At 36.7% G+C, this 16,469-nt stretch overlaps 5 protein-coding genes across 5 annotated transcripts; 2 read left to right on the top strand and 3 right to left on the bottom strand.

Annotated features, from left to right (window-relative positions):
- Positions 1-68: 68 nt before the first annotated feature.
- On the bottom strand, positions 69-5,932 carry BDF20DRAFT_992408 (uncharacterized protein; the record flags this gene model as incomplete). Its single annotated transcript, XM_053085373.1, has 11 exons — positions 5,827-5,932; positions 5,598-5,746; positions 5,389-5,512; positions 5,112-5,309; positions 4,837-5,031; positions 3,734-4,765; positions 2,813-3,657; positions 2,197-2,735; positions 1,944-2,116; positions 1,179-1,880; positions 69-1,106 (listed from the first exon to the last, which is right to left on the bottom strand). The coding sequence occupies exons 1-11, from the start codon at positions 5,827-5,829 to the stop codon at positions 69-71; spliced, it is 4,998 nt and encodes a 1,665-aa protein (XP_052940184.1). The 5' UTR covers positions 5,830-5,932.
- Positions 5,933-7,239: 1,307 nt separating this feature from the next.
- On the bottom strand, positions 7,240-9,197 carry BDF20DRAFT_841630 (S-adenosyl-L-methionine-dependent methyltransferase). The gene is made up of 3 exons (XM_053079458.1): positions 8,617-9,197; positions 8,198-8,536; positions 7,240-8,130 (listed from the first exon to the last, which is right to left on the bottom strand). The coding sequence occupies exons 1-3, from the start codon at positions 9,109-9,111 to the stop codon at positions 7,489-7,491; spliced, it is 1,476 nt and encodes a 491-aa protein (XP_052940183.1). The 5' UTR covers positions 9,112-9,197; the 3' UTR covers positions 7,240-7,488.
- Positions 9,198-10,042: 845 nt separating this feature from the next.
- Positions 10,043-10,418, top strand: BDF20DRAFT_841627 (uncharacterized protein; the record flags this gene model as incomplete). The annotated part of the gene is made up of 1 exon (XM_053079457.1): positions 10,043-10,418. A coding segment is annotated over exon 1 (164 nt), but the record flags the coding sequence as incomplete, so codon positions are not given.
- Positions 10,419-10,699: 281 nt separating this feature from the next.
- On the bottom strand, positions 10,700-12,252 carry BDF20DRAFT_9981 (uncharacterized protein). The gene is made up of 3 exons (XM_053085450.1): positions 11,956-12,252; positions 11,591-11,845; positions 10,700-11,449 (listed from the first exon to the last, which is right to left on the bottom strand). The coding sequence occupies exons 1-3, from the start codon at positions 12,049-12,051 to the stop codon at positions 10,892-10,894; spliced, it is 909 nt and encodes a 302-aa protein (XP_052940181.1). The 5' UTR covers positions 12,052-12,252; the 3' UTR covers positions 10,700-10,891.
- A 2,338-nt stretch (positions 12,253-14,590) lies between these two features.
- BDF20DRAFT_812829 (uncharacterized protein) lies at positions 14,591-15,007 on the top strand (the record flags this gene model as incomplete). Its single annotated transcript, XM_053076832.1, has 2 exons — positions 14,591-14,683; positions 14,780-15,007. Coding segments are annotated over 2 exons (321 nt in total), but the record flags the coding sequence as incomplete, so codon positions are not given.
- Positions 15,008-16,469: the final 1,462 nt, after the last annotated feature.

Here is a 16,469-nt window from a genome sequence, read left to right as displayed (position 1 = left end):
ATGAATGTAACATAGTTCTAATATATTGCAGTAAAAACCAAAGCAACTTGTTTGCTTTGCTAAAATCACTAATAAGGAATACCATTTGTTAGTTTTTGAAAATAATCATATAATACTGTTCTCTGATTTGCGAAAGACTCTTTGATTCTCATCGTCATAAATTCTGCTGCTGCCCGTTCGGATTTATCTAACTGAAATCTGTAGCGCATTCGTTTGATTGTTTCTCCTCTGAAGCACGGCAAGCCTGATCGAAGCATCAAAGTTACCAATTGCATAATCTGCTCTGCATATGGACGTGTCGCCAAATATGCCTTAATAACCAATTCGGAGAACTGACGGAAAGCTTGCTCTTGAGAGCCGCCACCCATCACTTGTATCATTTCGTTCGTCAGCTTGAATGGCGAATTCTCAAACGTAATACCTCCAGGAGCAATATCAAAAATAAAACCGAAATCAATATGAATCATATGGCCTTCATCATCCACCATTATATTCCCGTTATGTCTATCTTTGATCTGTAGTAAGTAGGAAATGATAGAATAGGCAGCAACACTTTTTACAAAATTTGTACGGGCACGTTGGAAGGCAATAGACATTTCACTTCCACCGTATTTGGCAATAAAATAGTCGTATAAACTATTGACTTTCTCTCGTCCCATTTGATCACGCGAAATAGAGTTAGGTATCACATCGATAACGCCACGACCAGGAGCGGTGGCTACTACACGGTAGGGGTAAAGGTAAAGGTCAAGACCAACGCTCATGAATATGTTTTTAAAAACAGCTATGAGCTGTAAGGCTAACACATCCTGTCGACAATCGTCACCCACTTTGAAGATGGCACTTTGCCATATTTGAGCCTTTGTAAACCTTCTTTGGCGATGCAGTGATTTATTCTTGTTGTTGTCTTCCTCGGTAAAATTTGACATATTGGTTTCTTGCAGCTCTCTTTCAGTCAAGAAAGTAGCCATGAAAGGTGCTTTTGCATGGCTCTGAAGAGGGCGGCCTGAATTACGATCAATATCAATGACACGGCCGTCAGGATTGCTTGGTAAATACACACCCACATCTACCTTGATCTTCTGTAACTCTTCATCCAGACGTTTCTATTAACTCATCAAGCATAATTACCAACTGTATAAGGCAATAATTTTGCATAATAGCTATAAATTCATTACCTTTTGAAGTGGTTTTTTCTCTGTCTGTCCATGCTTGATATATTCTTTCAAATAGCCAGAAATAGCTGTCACCTCCCCAAAAAACTTAAACTCACGCTCATAAAACTCCCGATCTTCACCTGCAAAATAGGAAAGCATTGTTTCAATAATTCTTTCTAAAGTAGGCTTCAATGCATCAGGTTGCTGACACTCCTTATCCGCATCCACAAAGAAATTAGCCTTCATATTCCAGATTATCTGATGGGCAAACAATTGTGATGTTTTAGCCGTCTCCAAAATGTAATTCTCAACGTATTTCAAGGTAGGATCATCAAATCGTAAAGCTTGAACAATTTGTGGAATGTAGAAGAATACAGTCTCTACTGGATAGTAGTTAAGGCTCCGAATGGCGTACTGTAAAAGAATAGGATGTTGGCCGTAAGCTGAAGAAAAGTAGTTGGCGGCCGTAATAGGTGGCACTGGAGCCCAATATTGCAAATACTTCAAATCAAAATTCTTCAAGTTGTGCTGTGCCAATGATCCATCTCCCAAAATAATCATTAATGCTTCAGGTATGTCAACTACCTCAAGAGGGCTATTGACAATGTGTTGTATTAGTTCTTTCCGCACGACAGGTTTCGGAAGCGCAAATCGTGAGTCCATATGAACCGCTAGTTTTGGAGAGATAGACCATGCAAACTGGATTATTTCTTTCCAGCTTACCTATAACGAATTTGATATTTGTTGGTGCTTACAAGCAGCTAAATTAAATTAGGATATGCTTACATTGCTCGTCATGGACATCTCAGTACTGGTTTTGACGCTACTCAAAACGTCTGAGTTGTACGCGTTTAAGGGGTTACACCAAACAGAGAGCTTTGAAATTTCATTTTCGATCAAAAGTAGTAATAGCTTTTGTGCCAATTTGTGCTGTTTCAAAACATCTTCCTTTGTCTTGTCTACGATAGAATCAAGACGTATTAATATATGTCATCCAAAGATAACTTCTTTTAAACGATTGATATGAAATATGCCTCACCTTTGATAAATATATAATGTCCAGCAGTAATATTTGAGGTTGATACCGGAACAACTGTGCAAGTAACTGAATAAGCCATGTTTGGAGCATCGTTCAGTAAAGTATGGTATACATCCGTTAATATTCTTATCTCTGCTAAAGCTAAACTACGATGGCCTCCAAAATTCCACTGATGAGGTTGAGAGAACCAATCAAAAGCGGCATCATAAAGCGAAATACGTAAACTGTATTCTGTAAGTGCTTCTAGTCGTGTAGATTGTAGGACTTTAAAGCCTAACTGAAGTAAGGAAAAACGGCCATAGCGCGCTAAAGAATGTGTGCTCATTGAGGCAGCAGTTTGGAATGTTTCAAGCAGTAAACGAATCAGCATATGCACCAAATTTTTGTGCTTATGACGAATAGCATAGAAACGACTACTGAGAAATTTGATCCACTGACTATGAGGGGTGAACAGCTGTGTGGCGATTTTGTAGGTTGAATCAAGCATGGGCTTATGGGATGGCCCATAATTGATTTTTTGTGCAAATGGATCTCCAAAACTATAATTATACATTCATAATAACAAAATAACATTCAATCTAATTGTAATCCAGAAGATAGGACGCACAAAACTTACTTTAGAAGAGGAGAAAATAGACCCTTTTCGTGTCGTTGAGCCCAGGTCCACATATTGCACGTTTCGGCCATCAACTTGCTTTCTGTCTCTGGCCGTTCTACTAGCATCCAATTCCAAATATTTATGCCCACATTCATGGATTCAGCTGTAAAAATTTGGACCGGGATGTAAACCACGTATCGTATTAAATCAGCATTAATTTTTGGTAGAGCGATAACAAGAGCGGCAGAACGATGCAATACGCGATGCAATCGTTCTGTTGTCACTATTTGATCATTTTCTATATCTGATTTGATCTCCTTTAAAGTATCAAAAGCAAATGAGAGCTGATCATGTAGAGTAATATTTTTTTCCTCGCTTTCGCAAAGATGCAGCAGGTTGTTCATACCGCTCAATTCACCTGAGTAAAATTGTCTCAATCTGAAAGTATCCAGAAAGTTTGATGTTCGATTAGGTATAACAGAGGGTATCTTCGGTATGAAATCTGTTGAATATAAACCAATTGAAAATTCAATGAATTTTGAACAGCTATTGGGAATTATGGTAATTGAGTTTATACCTATCGAGAACTCATTCTTGAGTGATGCTTTGGCGAATTCGATCGCTAGGTTTCGTCCCATATGAACAACATCAATGAAATCATTGCTGGAAAAATGAACACTGTCTTTCAAATAATCTTGAAGTAAACCTGATACTTCAATTGACGCTCTGGAAAGTGCGATTTGCAGCCAGTGACGAGCGCTTTCAAAAAGTTTTGCGCAAACTTCTTTTCTGTAAGTATAAGAATCACCTAACTCAATGGTAACATTTACACGAGCTGAAGTAAATTGATAAACTGGATTGTACTGGATAGTTTGAATTAGCCAAGGATTAAGCATGTTCTAGTCCTTCTGTACAACCCTTTCCTCAGCATGTACTTACTTCATCGCGGTATTGCGTTTCACAGGCAACCCAAGTAAGTTGGACGAGTTCGAGTAAAAGTGTTAGTAATTGGCTATCAGTAAAGATTTGAGGGCAACAGGATATTAAGCGGTCCAATGTCTTTATAGCCATTTGATGCACTTTCTTCCGCTTATGACAGCATAATCTCAATAATTCTGCAACTTGTGTTCGCAATGCCTGTTGCTTTACGATGGAGTTGAGAGCTTTTACTGACAAATCTCTCAAAAAGTTACTAACTACTTGATCAGCAATTGTTTCCAAGCAGTGAGTTATTATGCTATTACTGCTGCTGCTGTTGATAGTTGCAACTGTAGTAGAATCATCATAATGATCAATTCGATCGCTACTATTACTGCTGCCACTCATACTGTAACCATTTTCTATTGTAAAGTAGCTTAGTATAGAAGAGCAGTTACCCGAGCGACTACGAAGCATTTCCAAATGATAAACACTTGTACAGAATAAAACCTGAGGAAAAGAAAAGTTTTTCGTATTCAATTTGAGTGAAGGGAGATACTGTTCTAGTTTTTGACGGAGTACTTGAGCTTTCTGTTCAGCTACAGTTGAGAGGCCCCGGATAACAGTGCTATGCTCAAGCTCTATTTCGATATAGTGACTCGTGCTTTCAATGATTAGAATAGGTGTCTTCTCGGCAATATGGAGGAGATGTTTATGCCATTCTCGAATCCATATAGGTTCTGTTAATAATCCAAGCAATACACTATGAAACCACATGTTTCTAAAAAGCGGCACGACTTCATTGCTTGTTGTTGACTGTTCTACCAGATGAGGGTTGAAGTCATCATGGCTCAATAAGGCATCCATCACAGGGAATAGCTGTCCTAACCTTCGAATGAGAGTGCTACCGTTTTTCTTTTTGTTTTTCAAGATGATACGCTGAATTGCATTGGCAGTATCATTGAACAATGTTAGAAGATTGCTGAGATAAAAAGAGCATTCTTCAGGACGTTTGCAAAGTTGCTTGGCAAGACTTCTTTGAGCTTCCAGTATCTATTAAATAGATAACTGACTTCAGTATACTTGGAAAACTTCTTTGATTTCGAGATAAATAGCATTCTTACAGCAGTGGTAAATGCATTATTTTCATTAAAGATCGTTTCTTTACTCATAGTTGCCATCAAATGAATAATTTCAAGGAATGTATCAATGTTACTCACGAGAGCGAGATTAACCATTGGTTTCAATAAATGGCCAACAACTGTCCATGATAATGATTTGCGTCGAACAGTAAACATGGAAAATGTTTGCGAGATAACCTAATATTAAACGTTCTTCAGCGAAACGATCAAAGAAATAATTCAATATTAACCTTTTAACTAGCACAGAAAACACATACATGTTCATCCCTCAAGCATACAGCCAAACCAAAAATCGAAGAAAAAACATTTTCAGCAATTTGATCTGAATGTTGTTTTCCCTCTAGCGCCATCTTCATTTTGCTAAACTTCCCTTGTGTACTTTGATGAGTAATTTGATTCATCAAAGTATGGACCACTGATAACGCGGTTTGTGATAAATGATTAAACGACGTAACCTAAGTTGCATTTGCGTGTTCAATAAGTAGGTCATTTCCTTGTTCACAACTCAAAGTACTAAAAGTTTAGGTTAGTTACCTTCACAATGCGCGCTAATCTGACAATGGCATGTTGTTGTACCTCAGCAGATTCTTCTGCAAAGGCTGCATTAGCTAGAAATTGGCACATCATATTTGTCATTGTGTGGACCAAATGAGGAAAACTATTTGTACAAAAGTGAATTATTCAACATAATGCAAATTCTTCCATTCTAAGAAGGTAACTTTTTTTTTCACTTCTTGAGTTACTTTAAAGCAAGTAGTACAGCAGAATCCAATGCAGCAACCTGAACCCACGGACTAATGACACGTTGTGTACCCACAAGACACTCACTCATGTGATCTACTAGCCAATTGTCGACCTCTTCTAGAGCAATGGAAGCTAAAGTTGCAACATGCTGTAGTTTAAACAAAGAATAGTCAGACAAGTTATGAACAAGACTCGAGTAAATTTTTGAAAAGTTGGATATATAAGTACCATGCTCGTGCCAATGATCTCCTCGATGTAAGTATCTGAACCGGTCCCTTTCTTTTGTTGCTGCTCTTCATTTATGGTGAATTTGCGAATGTTTTCAAAATATCCCAAGCTCAGATGTTGTATATATGTTAGAGTATCCTTGAATTCTTGTTGCATTAGCGACCTCTCTGTTACTTCTGTTTTGCAACTATTTTGTACAGTCCTCTTTTGCATGAGTACTTCCCAGGAAGACTTAATCTCGCCAGCTGTGTCATGCGCCTTATTAAGGTTTCTAGACATACTATCAAATAGTGTTACTTTATAGTCACTTATCGATGGGCTATCATCTATTAAAATCCGATTTAGAGTGTTTCTGAAAATAATTAATAGGTCAAGAATAATACGATTGCTGCTTAATGGAATGTTTTGTTTCGTATAAAAGGCTATGATACATCGACTGTAAGCTGTTCCTTTGGCATTGTTTATACAGCTTTGTAATGAGACACGAATTAAATCGAGTGTATCATTGTGCAAAAGCGATTGTGTGTTTTGGCGAAGGATTGATAACTGATTTAAACGATAGAGAAAAGGAGACAATTGTAATGCTCTCGATAGACCAGCTAACGAAGGTAAGATAAATGTAACTGTAAATTCAACTATAAGAAACTATCATATTAATCTGACGACCTCAATGAAAAGTTTTCGAAAGGAAAAAATAGCTACCATTATCGGACATAAGCTTGATAATAAATTCTGCGTACTGCCATAAAACCTGAATTATTTCTTCATATATCTCTCGCGGTTGATGATGGCCAATGTATAGGAGCCCTGAAACAAGCATATATGTGATCGTATCTGAAGGTGGCGGCGAATTGTCTAGATTTCCAACTTCCCATTTAAAAGCAGGCAAATGCTTAATATATGCTAGCAAGCGAGGTAAGAGCTTTAGCTGGTCTTCTTCTCCAACTTTGATCGCGTATTGGACAAGAGCCTTAATAGTCTGCTCACTGACTCGATTCTATGAATAGAATTAAGAGTGAACTCCTCTTTCAATGCAGCCAATTAAATTGAGAATTTTTACCATAGTACCCAATTCAGGAACATCATAATTTGAAAGTATGTTTTTGGGACTTTGATCAATGGGAACAGAAGGACAACGTTTTATCAGTTGAGCAATTTCCTCGGTTGTAGCTTTTGCCTGAGACTCAGACAGGACATCTGCTAGGCCTGACAAAATCCTCGAATGCAAATCGTCGTTCAGTCTAAAGGTGAAAATTTATTTTGGATGTAGGTATAAATTGAAATCGGAAAAGCTCCAGCCGCACTGTTTCAAAAGGGGTAAGGTCTACTTACCCAAGCATTGTTCAGTTTTTTTTTTAAAAGAAAACGAAGAAAAGACCAGTCTGGTTAAAGAATGAAGTGAGCACTAAGAACCGAATATCTAATAGATGTCTTTTAACTGTAACAATGGTAATACAAAATTAAGCATCTTTATCCATTGTCTCTTTAGGATAAGCTTAACGTGAATTTATTTCGCATAAGAAATTTCACATGAAAAACTGTGTAAAGCGACTTTTATTTCTGCAAAAAGAGACAACACAAGCTTTCTTTGGTATGTAAAATCGATGGAAAGGGGAAATGGGGGCTTAATAATACAAACTGCATCTATTACATCTAAGTCAATCATGTAAGTATCATCTTCATATTCTCATAATACATTAACATTGGATTTTCACCGCTTTTTGTCGTAGTTTTTTTAACATTGCCATATCGCTCACAGAATTGTCGATGCGTTAGAACGCGAATATCGTCACTATCCGTGCGAGAACCTCTACACACTGATGCGTACATTTTACGCAGTAGTTCAAAATTTGTTGGGAAGAAGATATCAAACCAGCCTGGCTGAACCATATACGTAGAGCAGGGAACCATAGTACCACGATAACGTGTCTGCACTACGGGTGCATCGATGCCATCTACTGAATCAGGCAATGATGAAAAGTCTGATAAAAGCAATCTGTGCCTGGGAAAATAGGTGCGCAAAACATGCAAGAGCTGGAATAATTTTGTGGGTATAAATTCAGCAGTTGTCATGTTCGGTCCTAAAGGTAAAGATCTGAGACATTTCAGCCAAGTGCTATTTGAGAGCACTGGCGACCTGTAGCCTGTATTGTGACGAGCGGTAAGATAGTCATTGATGAGGGTATCAGTCCCTACTGGCTCGTAAATTTCTGTATAATCTCCTTTCGCATCAATGCTAACCAATGCCTGGTGTGGTTGTAGATTTTCCAAATCATAACGTATAAGATCATGCGCAAAATTATCCTGAATATAACAACCAGCCATATTAGTAAACCGACTTTTCTTAGAGAAAGGATTATTTATAACTTACAATGACTTCCATGCCTATAAAGAAACAGTCGTCTGTAACTGGCGTATTCCAATCAAAAATACTTTTGTTGATGATTTTAACGCATTTATGTTGGTCTTTGGCATCTCGTACATCTTGTCTTTCTGACTGTCTTTCTGCAAGTTTGCCTGATATTTCAATAATATTATACCGTGTTCTTTTATAGATATCGGGCTCTTTTTGCTGAATATAATCTAATATATTCATCATTAGAGTACCATTACCAGCGCCCATTTCGTATATTATCAAATCTTTATGTGGAAATGCATTCATCTTATATTCCGATATCAAATATTGAGCAACAGCATATCCATACCAAGGCTGGCATTTGGAATAGTACATAGGAAAAGAGGGAAGTTGAGAATTTTAAAAGTGCATTACTGTTCAAAATTTTCCTGTACCTTGAAGAGTTCAGTAGGTGTATGCCAAACTTGTCTTGCGATCTCGTCTACTTCATCTACTTCACCCTCTATATCCTTATATAGTTTTCCCAATATATTCATAAACTCAAGGTGATCACGCATGCCGTTAAAGTCAAAGTCGGTTTCCGGAGAAAAGATAACAGCTTGCTTGGAAAAGTAACCATAATTTGGATTGTAGAGTGAGTCATCGATGAAATCACGAACCAGCATTTTGGTTCGGGTTGGCGGTTTCTTCATTTTGGCTGTATCATACGCTGTCTTGCGAGGATAATATTGTCTGGCTTCTTTTTCCCTTTGCTCTTCGTCAGTAGGTTGAAAAAATGGGAATAATGAAGTTGTCGTTGTTGAAGACTTCCGTCTTTGAGAATGTTGTAGCCGACAGAGGACAGGTATAGTATACTGTTTTTTTGCGTATCTCATGCATTGTTGGCTAGAGGTTATTACCAGCTTCCAATTATTCTTCGCAAGAAACATGTACGTTCGTTTAACAACTTAAGAAGTGTGGGGAAGACACGCCGTCGCTAACTGGCTGCCCTGAAATTGGCGAAGACAACCATGTCTTTTTTCTTTCGTAGGAATAAACTGAGTTTTTAATTTGGCTAAACTTTCAGACTTGACCTTTCCTGTCGGAGCTTGAATAGGTCCTACTGTTTTCTGTTTGGATTCAGTGACTAATTTATTTGTAATAATCATTTGGGATACATTGCTTCGAAGATTTGGAATCAGGCCAAAGAGGCGAAGATGCCATTTCATGGTCTTTTGTCTTTCTTTTTTGGCTTTTGTCCTTCTTTCTAATCTTTGCTTTTTTTTACGTTGGCTTAAAACTGAAATCATTTTTTATGGATTGCTGCTTTTCCTTTCCAGCTTGTAATGTAGAATGTATTTACATACGGTCTTTATCAGTCAATGAAACAGAACTTACTGCTATCATGGAAAAAACACTTGTCCAACCCCTTTTTTGTAGGTGATCCAACTGCCCACAGCGGATGTATGTAGCTATATGAAATGACTTCAAAAAAACTCAATGTACTTGACGCAGTTTGATTTGAAGCATTTCTTTCAATAAATTTGTGGCTTCTTTGGACGATATTGGATTATAACTATGTAGAAACAAAAACATAATATGGTGAAAAGTTCATTGCAACACCAAAAAAATGTTTGATAAACAGGGACATAAAAGCTTCGATGGCAAGTCAAGATTCAATAACGTTATGGTTATCTAGACATATCTCTTGAAGAAAATCTACGCGACAATGTTATTGCCAGATATTTTCAAAGACATGTAGTAGACACGACGCCCCAAACAAATCTTTTAAATCATACAAATGCGTAAATCCAAGCAAATAAAGAATTAGAAACTATCCAAATTTTATATTTTGATTGATCCAGAAAAGAGCGCTGAAGTGTCTAGAAAGGTAGATGACCCAGCTGCACGTCTTCCAAAGCGATCAAAAAACTCAGCAGTCGTTATGTTTTCTCCGTTAGATCAATGATGCTCCAATCAACAAATATGGTTCTTGGCAAGACATGTTTTTTCCTGTGTAAATCAGTGGAAATCAGGCTTCTAAATGTATTTACATTAAGTAGAGCTATATTTCTGAGTGTCTCAAATTCATTCCGCTTCTCCGAGGAACTAAAGCGAGTAATTGATAGCTGAACTACTAAATCATGCGGATCGGTATTCGTACATGGGCAGTCCTATGTTGCTCAATTGAGTCGTGAACTTTGTATAGGATCATGTTTTAGTAACTTAACGGAACTATACATTAAATAAATTAGTGGAAATCATCGTTTGCGTGTATTGGTGAAATCCTACTCATTTTCGTGCAGTTCTTCTTTTTGTGTTATCATCCTCTAAATACGTATTGGAATAGATAAATAACACCAAATTAAATCTAAACTTTAAGGGGAACGTCTCAAAGCTGAAGTCGGAGCGTTAGTTGTATATAGATTGCATACTGCCATTGATTGCATAACCCTGCGATAGGATATTCACATTTGTGCCTTGTTCCTTCATTATAGTCATGAAAGTCAAGTGAGATGATCTTGATTGAATGGTTTAGTTACACTTGTGAGGTATATCACTGCTGATTAAAGCGTGGATTTTTATTTTGTCCTACTTTGAAGGTTGGAATGGGAGGCCAAGAATAAATAAAGAGATATAATATAACAAATAAGAATTAACGTACTTTGAGAAAGAAGGGGATATATATTTAAGCGTTCAAGTTTATACACAAAATTGATTAAGAACTATTTAATGATTCATTGTGATAGTTGAATTATTCACTGTATTCGGAGGAGCAGGCGTTCCTTCTTCGGAATCGATAGCACTATTTATATAGGCTGGTGGAGGCTGTGTGGGTGGTGCTAGCTGTAATTCAATTGATTCCGCTTCTTCTTCATTATGGCTTCTCCTACTCCTGCTACTGCGACTGTTTCGTGATCTCCGTTCATCATTATTAATTTCACTGTAAGCTGGTGGTAGACAAAATGTCAATTGCAGGCCATCATTAGTGATATATTCTGATCGATTTCCGGGAAGCTGCTGTACTTCGGGCCCTACATCGAGTACAACATCCATCATAGCTGTCTCATAAGCTGGAAGCATTTCTCCCTCTTCTGCTAATTCATTCTCTGTATCTATTTGTATTACTTCAATAACCAAATTGATATGGTATTTGTTGAGAGGCTGTTTTAAATGCATATCTGCTGGTGTATCTGTATCTCGAACTCTCCGAAAGCCCCATTTTATCTGTCTGGTAACGTCCAATGAATTGAATTCTTTAAGGCTACTATGAAGTGATTCGTAATACTAAAATTGAAGAGAAGCGTTAGTTATCAACGCTTGTTCTTTCTTTGTATACTTTTTCACTTTTTTTTTTCTTTCTTTTTCGTTTTTTCTTTTTTTTTCTTTCTTTTTTTTTTAAGCAACAATATATATTTTACACTGTACTTGACTGAGTTTAGCATAATATCCGTTCCTTCTTCTAGTTGTGATGAACGCAATAATAGCAGGCGCAAGCAGGATGATGAGGGGATACCACATAGACAAGTTGACTGCACGAGCAACGACAGAAAACACAGCCGCTACAATCACTAATAAAATAGCAACAATAAATAGGATGCTGTCGATCCAGACATGAGGAAATTCTCTGTAAACATGATTGTTGATGGCATTCAATCGAGTTGTGAATAATTCTTCTGATAGCTTTTATAAGGCAGTCAAAAAAAGAATAGAAATAGTCAATATTTTATAGCTTGCTTTCCTTTTCTAAAGAAAGTGTTGGAAAAGAACACCCATTACAATGCAATATTTACATAATCTGCCAGTTGCATATAGTCAGCATAATTCGCATGATGTATTCTTGACCTTTTCCAACGTTTAATTAACAGTGGAAACGTAGCCAAAGCCATAGCTATTATTGTCAATCTTATCTTGTTCTCTCTTTCTTCTCGACTTCTCTTCTTTTTACAGTTACAAAAGTTGTAGAATAGTATAGTAAAAAGATGTGCTTGTATGCGTGTGAGACAATGTTTTAAAGGGAAAAAAAATGGATGGAAGAAAGAGCTGACATGTAATCTTTTTGCAAGAAAAAATATAAAAAAGGGATTACTTAAAAAAATAAAAAATAAAAAAGATTTGTGTGTGTTGTGCAACTATTCTGACTCTTTGTTATTGTTGATTGTTTGTGTGCAGCAGTCTTTTTAGAACGATTTTAATAGGCAAATGAACTTTTTCTGATCACAATTGAGACGAAACAGGTTATTCTGATTTGGTAACTACATTAGCAGCTGCATCCATGAGAGTTGCCTTTGTCCAAAAACTCTTTAATCCTTTTTTATCTTTCTTTTATCGCGTTATGCCGAATTTCCCGACCCCTGAAGTCGAGCTGACATCTGCTATTGAGGAAAGTTCAACAAACGGGGTAAGGGACCGTTTACTACCCCGCTGATTAAACCGTGAGGCAATACAAACAACAAAATCAATTTCTGGTACGAATGTATGCAATCGTGGCTACACTAAGTTTTCTCAATGAAAGTGTGATGATTTGGCAGCTTCACTAGGAAAAATGAGCCAATGATGCCCTTCTCACCCTGAAAGATATCGGGGAAGGCAAACTTCTTCATTGGATAAAGAAGTGGACAAAAACAAGGATCGAGAATAGTTTTCATTGGAAAGCAATTAGATCATTCTTTCGCGTCAATGCTGGTATTATGGAGATGGCAAGACACTAACACCAAATAGCTTAAGTCTACTGTTACTATTTCTTGATTTGTACAAATCTCTTCTATAGCTTGATACGAGAAATAGCAACCAAGCCATGACAATGACACTTATGATTAACGATCAATAAATGAGGAACATTACTTTGAGTGCTCAACAAAAAAAAAAAGGTAGAAAGAGCACTGATGATATGGGGACCTTACTACTTTCAACTTGAATACAAGAAGTACCTATACATTTTGCCAATTTATTCCCTTTCCCTTAAGCTGGATGTCTGCTCGGCGAAAGATGATAATCTTTTCAAAGGCTACTGAAGTTTGCAGTTCTTATATCTTTTTAATTCTGGAGAAGCCGACGAGTGGTGCTTAAATGCCAATCAAATGACTTGTCAATCTTGATCTTTTATTCAAGAATAACTTTTCTTTGCAGCAAATTCAAAATTTTTTGCCATGACCCTGATGTAATGATTGACTGGTTTGTGTATTATCACAGCTATTAAGGATTGACTGAAGAGAATTTACAGACTTACTTCGGCCTTAAAACGTTGTATATTGAAGCTAATTGATCAGGGGAAGTTAACTATAGATTTAAATAAAACAGAGACCAACGATATGATATTCAAGTAGCAAGCTAAGATAAAGTAGTTTGTAAAGAATGATTACTCGAAGAAAACTAGAAAATAGCCTTATTCTCTCGTTTAATATAGTAGAACTGTAAGACAATTAATAATGAAATTGCTTGTGAGGCTTCTTTGAAATAGGGCCTCATGAAAGACTGTACGTGTATGGGTACAAGCCTCTTTTTGTAAACACATGTGTTGTGTTTAAATGCACTTGAAAGAGTTTCATCAAACTGAAGGTGTCGCACGTCAACAAGAACAATATGCTGCAATGTAGAAAGCTCAGCAAGTCAAGTTGATGAAGATATAAGAAACGCTAACAGATCGTTGCTGAGCAAACCTGCAAAAGCTGTAGGCTATTGAATTTGTTTATATGACAGTTGAACTGTTGCTGCCGATAACGAGAATAAAGAAAAATCAATTCATAAGTTTCAAGTTTTTCGACATATGTTAGTTCGCTTGACGGTAGAAAAAGTACACAGGTTAAAACAAATTTGGTCAAAGAGCATATGCTGTGAATATACAAAATGCCTCTTCGAGAACATGAACTTTGAATTGACGATGCTATTCGAAAGTCTTTCAATTTGTATAGTTTCAGAAGTAAATTGTCTTAATCGTCAAATCTGTGACCGTCGAAAATGATTTCATATACTCAAGGATCTTTTCATGCTAAAAAAAAGGTTTCATACTTATCAAAGAATTCTTTTCCGTCAAAGAATATGCAAAAAACAACGGCAAGAAGCCCACTTCTTTCACAAAAACACGACAGTTATTCAAGTATGGAAAATACAGACATACCAAATCTGCGGCATCGTACTTCCTCTAATACTCAAGGAGCTGAACAGGCTGATCATGATGATATTTCCTTTCAAAGCGATGATACAGTCTATTCTGGATCTGCGTCTATATCTTCACATCACACCTTCGTTGTAAAAGACATTGTACATAGATTAAGAGAGACTGTACGTCATTATTCAACTTCCTTATATTTAGAAAATAAAGTAGGAGTGGCTCGTGACCATCTAGGTATTTTTCATTGACACGTTATAACATTATTCCCAACTACTAGTCGCGGCATTAACAAATTTGTGTTATTCGGTATAAATATCGTAGCCAACGAGCGTACATACTTGGCTTGGGTTCGTACAAGTTTATCCAACATGACAGTTGGTATAGGTAACACGAAACAATGCTTTATTTTTGTGGTTATGATAAAAATCTTAAGTTGGGCATACATTAAATTTTTTTTTTTGTGGAAATTAAAAGGCATGGCCCAATTGTTTCGACTGAACAAACAGCATGAAGATGATACAAATAGTTTCATTGGAAAATGCATTGGTACTGTCTTTATCTCTATGGGGATGGTCTATTTAGTATTTGCTTGCATGCGCTATTTTCATTCTCAAGAATCCATGACAAAAGGCAAATTTCCATCCAGTCGTTCAATTATTCTTTTTAGTTCTATCATGACTTTATGCGCGCTTATTGCGATATTCGTCATTATTGCAAAAAAGTACTACACTTAAAAGATGTGAATACTGCACTAATACACCTCCTACAACAATATACATATCAAAACTATACCATAATAAAGAACTTCATGTATTAATTGGTTGGACAGCTACAGTTTTGTAGCTTCGGGTTTAGACAAGGCTGCGATAGAACTGGGCAGAATGAACCAGATTTTGGAGACGTGCTATACGGGACCCATAATCACCTATAATACTGATTCTTTCAATGACTGAGCTTTCAAAAGCTATGTTAGTCTCTTTACAAGTGATACTGGCGCTCAATTCCTTAGCGAGAAAAAAGTTCGATTTAATATTATATCTATATTTTTATGGGACTAATACATAATGGGGAACTATTTCAAAGGATAGTAGCAGAATTATTTAGAAATAGGCTTATTAACGTTACTACTATTATATCCGCGAAGAGAGTCATAAATACTTGGGCGGGTTTGGCACACCCTACCAAAGACGTTGGAGTTGGAGTTGAACTAAAATGGAGACATTCTTATAAAAAGCGAGCCAGTTTCGTTTTGGCGATAAATGGAAGAAGATGTTGTTTTTCAGCTTAACTCGACCGAACGTTCCTTGTCTTTCCAAATAGAAATGCTGATAGTCATCATGTTTTTTACTGCATCGACATCGCGGTTCCATGATATCTTACATGTTTTGTAAACAGAGATACTACCCATGTACGGTGTCTAATGCTTTTAATGTGTCTGAGCGACGGCAATTGCAAATACGTGATGTTCGATATTCATCTACTGTTACAGCGAGGAGATCACCGGTTGCTTCTCTTCTTTTCAAGGCACGCCACAAAATGCCTATTACACCAGTCGTAAGGAATTTTAGATGAACGGCAAATTTGAGTTATGCTTTATTCAACTTTCTTCATGAATCAATGATCAGCTTCCAGCAGACATCACGTATCATTTTTGGTACTTTGATATACCTTCGTACAATTACATCCATTACCAGCAAAGGCTGTGATACCTGTGGTTTGTTATGTTCTTGATTTAGTGAACGCGACTTATTAATTGATATAAAGTGAAAGGTGGAATGAGTCTTCTTACTCCTTTCATTATACACTGTAAAGCAGAAAGGAGAGCGTTCATGGCAAACTGAATGTTTGTTTTTTAAAAAGAAAATGATATAAGGAAAAGAAGAGAAATAAACAAAAAAAAAAAAAAAAAAAAAAAAAAATTCAGGAAATACTCCTTTCCAAAACCCTCAAACGGTAAGAATACAGTATTATATACACGCATGTCTTTGGAGTACAAGAGGACGTGTACAGCGCTTTTATGATTCATAATAATAAAAAGCGCCTAGTATTTAGAGCTGTGTCTAATTCATTGTTTTATACATTAAGGAGGATTATAAATACCAGAAAGGTCAATCTCAACGCATCCACTTTCATTGTTCGATTATATAAATGAAAAATCAGGGATATCCCCAATAGCTTGACGATCACTTTTAGAGA

Source organism: Mycotypha africana (assembly GCF_025528875.1).
Source record: "Mycotypha africana strain NRRL 2978 chromosome Unknown BDF20scaffold_1, whole genome shotgun sequence".
NCBI lineage: Eukaryota > Fungi > Mucoromycota > Mucoromycetes > Mucorales > Mycotyphaceae > Mycotypha > Mycotypha africana.
The sequence above is the reverse complement of the archived record's forward strand: the minus strand, read 5'-3'. Positions and strand labels throughout refer to the sequence as shown.